The sequence below is a fragment of the Temnothorax curvispinosus genome, unplaced genomic scaffold, assembly GCF_003070985.1.
Source record: "Temnothorax curvispinosus isolate PA1 unplaced genomic scaffold, ASM307098v1 QBEX01001865.1, whole genome shotgun sequence".
Lineage (NCBI taxonomy): Eukaryota > Metazoa > Arthropoda > Insecta > Hymenoptera > Formicidae > Temnothorax > Temnothorax curvispinosus.
The window spans coordinates 1-5,114 of NW_020211645.1; the positions used below are offsets into that span (position 1 = coordinate 1).

General features: G+C 50.5%; 1 protein-coding gene across 1 annotated transcript; it reads right to left on the minus strand.

The window, feature by feature from the left end:
• Positions 1–1,451: 1,451 nt before the first annotated feature.
• On the minus strand, positions 1,452–3,122 carry LOC112468677. Its single transcript, XM_025037958.1, has one exon. The coding sequence runs from the start codon at positions 3,120–3,122 to the stop codon at positions 1,452–1,454; it is 1,671 nt and encodes a 556-aa protein (XP_024893726.1).
• Positions 3,123–5,114: the final 1,992 nt, after the last annotated feature.

Consider the following 5,114-nt stretch of genomic DNA (forward strand, 5'->3'; position numbering starts at 1 on the left):
GCCCGGATGGAAGTTGTAGACATCGTAATAGACCTGGCGCACAGGTCGGCGTCAGCGGCCGCGCGAAATTTGTCGAGTTGAAAAACCGCTACCCCGTTGCCAAGACGGAGCGACCGCGCGAGCGCAATGCGCGTGGAAATTTCCACGGGGTTCGGCGCAAACGGCGTAAACACCCGCGTGGAAAAATACCGGAGTCTAATGCGTAGTTAGCGGCGAGAGAAAGCGGAATAGACGTCGGTGTAGGGATATACGATACCGATGGTGGGGAGCTCGAACGAGACAAACAACTCGAGGCAGTCTCTCGAGGATGTTCGAGCGTGTAACACGTAATAAGCCTCGCTCTGTCGTTGCCGCGCCAAGTCACCGCGAACGTTACACGAGTGCGATAATTGCGAATCGTCAACATTCATAACAACCGGGAACGCCCGCGGAACGCGTTAATTGTCGTCTTTACATTGACGAACGGACTTTTTAGACCGAAATAACTTCGTGCGTCGTAGATAAACGGGGCGTGTGTGCCTACGTATACGAGCGTCCGACATCTTTTGTGACTTGAATTTTTGTGAACAACCAACACTGGAAATCAATATAATTGAATAAATTAAACATCCTTTTCGTAGAAGATTTCGAAAATTTATTAAATTGGACTTACCTTCTACTTACCTGATCCATTGGTGTCGATCACTCGAAGTCCCTCGTTGATCCTGGATTCCGGTGGCAGCGACGATCCTGATTGACGACGGCGATGATCCAGCGGTGGCAGGAACCTGAAAAAAGAAGATTAATTAGTCTGATTAATAATTAGAGAGATCGTTCGATACTTACCTTCTCGGTGGTTCAAAGGTCAAACCGAGTGGCGACCGTTGATTTATAAGGACACGTAGCGTTGATTCGTGCCTCCAATAGTACCGTCCGGTTGCAGCCTCACCGAGAGAAGTCCCCGAGAGATGCGCGATCGACAATTATAAACAGAGGAAACAAAGCGAACAAAGAATGCCTTGTTTCCACTGTTTACTCATTTGGTCGTCACGTCGAAAGTCACGGCGATAATGCTCAAGTCTCGGTGCTCGCAATTGCCGTGCTGAAATGCTAATTTATATTTTTGACTTTGCTATCGTTATAAACGTTTAAGCAATCTTAAACATCGAGTATAATTTGATTCGTGCAACCATGGGGGATATATTATACCCTTTTGAGACAAGATGCGTTGACGAACCGTCCTAGTGTGAAATACCGTCCTTATCGAAAAACCGTGCGTGGCGAGGCAAAATTGCTTGATGTTTGTTGTCTTGAGATAGCGCTGATTGGTTGAGGCGGCCGCAAACTCGGATGATCCCTTTAGCGTCTATATACGCAGTCAACCGACTGAATGCGTGAGCAGTTGGTAGTCTCGAGTTGGCCGTGAGCATCTTGATCTCGTGCGTGAAGTATGCCGTTTGAGTAGCCTTAATCTAGAAGAATCTGGCCTCCTCCAAAGCTGAGTGCAAGTCCAGTGGCTTGCGTCGGCGCTTTCCCAGAAGCGATATGAATCTGAAACAAAGAGCTGTTATTTTCAATAACTTGTTGAGTGTTGAGTACCTATATATCAGGTCCCAGTGATAGTCCGGTTGAGATGCGGCCGCATGTAGCGCAATGCCAGGACGAGCCTCATGAGTGCTCAACTCCTCCGACAGCGTGGGTTGTGATGGCCAAGCTTCAGGGGTGAGTATCCACGGTGGTCCCGTCCACCATAATGAGTGGCTTTGGAGTTGAGCAGTACTTAATCCTCGTGATGCGCAGTCGGCTGGGTTGGACGTACCTGGTACGTATTTCCAATGTGCGTTCGCAGTGAGCTCTTGGATTTGTGAAACTCGATTTCTCACGAAATCCTTCCAGCGCGATGCATGAGATTTGATCCACGTGAGTGTCACAACAGAGTCCGTCCACAGGTGAGTTGCTGTGACGTTCAACTTCAATGTGGCTTGAACGTATTGCATGAGTCTTGAGAGCAGCAGCGCTGCGGTGAGTTCAAGTCTCGGGATGGTGAGCCGCTTGAGCGGTGCTACCTTTGTTTTGGAGCACACCAATGAAATCGTGGTACCATTTGAGCCGTGGACGGTGATAAATACGACTGCAGCCATTGCCAGTTGAGAAGCATCAGAAAAGCCGTGAAATTCCACTGTCGATGTACTCCATGTGTTATACCACCGAGGTATTGAGATCTTGCGCAAGCTGGTGAGTTCCTTTCTGATGATGAGCCACCGTGATGAGAGCTGGGATGGCAGTGGTTCATCCCATTGGAGCTTATGAAGCCAAAGCTCCTGCAAGAGCATCTTCGCCTTGATCACGATTGGTGATGCAAAGCCTAGTGGATCGAATATCTGAGCCACTTCAGACAAAACGAGGCGTTTGGTGAGATGATCGGTATGCGACGAGATCCTTGTTGCGAATGCGAATGAATTTTCTTGAGGAAGCCATCGTAATCCGAGTATCTTGGTTGCGCAATCGTCAAATGTAATTTGGGAGCCCTGGTCTTTCTCTGCTTGAACCGTAGTGAGCACGTCTGGATGAGTCGCGTGCCACTTGGCTAAGGGAAAACAGCCCGCCATGCACAAGTTCTTCAGCTGCAATGCAATTTTGATTAACTGTTGGACAGTGTCAGCGCCTCCAAAGCTGTCGTCGACGTATCGACCTTGAAGGATGGACGGCACTGCAAGGGGAAAATTATGGCTTTCGTCCTCCACCAGTTGCAGCAGCGTTCGTACTACCAAGAACGGGGCAGCCTTGGTTCCATACGTGACCGTGGTTAGATAATAGGCCACTTCATTGAGCAGTTCGTCGAGCCAGAGAATCCGTTGTAAGTTCCAATCATCTTCATGCACGTTGATCTGTCTGTACATCTTGGTGATGTCCGTGGCAACTAGGTGTCGAAATTGTCGAATCCAGAGCAAGACGTCGGTGACGTCTAAATGCAACTTGGCTCCCGTGTGCATGATATCATTCAGTGAGCGGCCAGATGTGGATGCGCTCGAGCCATTGAATACCACACGTAATTTCGTAGTTGCACTGTCTGGTTTGAGCACTCCGTGATGTGGCAAATAATATTGCGTTTGCTGACTGGGAACGGGTGAAGCTTTCTTCATGTAGTTGAGATCTCAATATTCTGTCATAAATTGATGATACAGACGTCGATAGTTTTCATCTCGAGAGAGTCTCCTTTGTAGACTTTGCAAACATCGATGCGCAGTGAGATACGAATCGCCAAGAGTATCAGGTGATGATTTTAGTGGAAGTCGAACTGTGTATCGACCTGTTGAATCCCGTGATACAGTACTCTTGAAATGTTCTTCACATCTTTGCTCGTCAGGAGTAAGCTCAGGATTGTTGCTCGCAGGCACTTCTTCCTGTGTCCAAAATCTCGACAGTAACTCATCGAGAGCATCTTCCCTCTCCTGAATCGATGCATGATGCACTGCAACAGATGCCGATGATGATGTGTCGACAGGTCCGAGAACGAGCCATCCGAAAATTGAGAGCTGCGCAATTGGCACCAATGTATCCCGTTTGATGATGTTAGGCTTGATGATCTGCCCATATGAGTCAGCTCCAATGATAATATCCACTGGCCGTGGTGTCAGAAAATCTGGGTCAGCCAAGGCTAACTTGGAGATATGCGGCCATTCCTGTGGTGCAGCGTTGAATGATGGCAGGATGTTTGTTAACGTCTGCAGGATGTGAGCTTGAATGGTGACGTCTGATCTGGAGCGAAGTGAGCGGAGCTTGAGGGGTGCAACTCCTCGAGTTTGCGTGGCCTTTCCGCCACCAATTCCGGTGATGAGAATGACAGAATGATGACGAGGAATGCTGAGCTGACGGATGAGCGATTCTGAGACAAAGGTAAGTTCAGAACCTGTATCGATGAGAAGCCGTACGTGCTGAGTATTAACCGATGAGCTGATCTGAGTCAGGGCCGTAGCGAGTAATGTTGAGTGGGATGAGCGAGCCAAAGATGATTGAGCGACGATTGCACCGTTGTCCTACTGGGGTGCTGAGGCTGAGCTGGTGGTTGGCTTCGAGGATGAGTCGCTCTGATGTGCCTCATGCAGCATCGTATGATGTCGGTGAGTGCATTTCTTGCACCCCCGTGAGCTCTTGCATGAGCAAACGTTGTGACGGCCGAGGCAGTTGAAGCACAGCCTCCGTGAGATGACTAGTTTTTGTCGATCGCCCGGTGCAAGTTCCCTGAATTTAGGGCACGTCACTACAAAATGCGTGCCATTGCAGCAGTCGCACGGATACTCATTTGAGCCGTCTGAGGTAGTGGTGCGTGCCGGTTGAGCTGCCGTATGATGAGCCGTCGAGGAGCGCCGCGCGGTCGAGGCAGCCCCTGCCGAGCTTCCTGAGCTGGTCGTTGACTCGATTCTCTCGAGTGCTCGTGCTCGCGAGGTGAGAAATTGCTCGAGTTTCTCGAATCGCGGGTACTCGCGCGCGGCGCCCAACGACGTCTCCCACTGCTCCTTGGTTTGGCGATCCAGCTGTCTAGACAACTGGTACACCAGTACGCAGTCGCCCAGATCCTGTGATACGCCCAAGGATTGGAGGCCCTTGATGCCCTCCTTGAAAGTGTTGAGCAGCTTGTCCAGTGCCGCGGCGTTCTTCTGCACCGATGTTGAGCTGGCAAAGAGCTGATCCAGATATGATTGGATGAGCAGACGTTTGTTCTCGTAGCGATCGACGAGCATCTCCCAGGATGGTTTGAGCGAGTCGGCGGTGAGAGGCAATCCGGAGATGAGCTGAGCAGGCGTGCCTTCTAGTGAGAGCCGCAAATAGTGGAGTTTCTCCACATCGGTGAGCCGTTGGCTGTCCATAAATAACCGCCTGTGTCATAAATAACCGCCTTGAAGAGATCGCGATACGTAGGCCATGCCTCGTACACGCCCTTGAAGGACGGGATGCTAATATCCGGCAATCTCTGCTGAGATTGTGAGGGCTGCGCCGCTACAGGAGCTGTCGTCGGAGCGATCTTTTCCGCCAATGCGCCCTTGAGCTTTGCCAGAGCGCGACGAGCCGTCATACACTTCTCCGCCTCCACGGCGAAGGCGTCGTTGGAGAAATATTCATGTTCGACGAGCGCC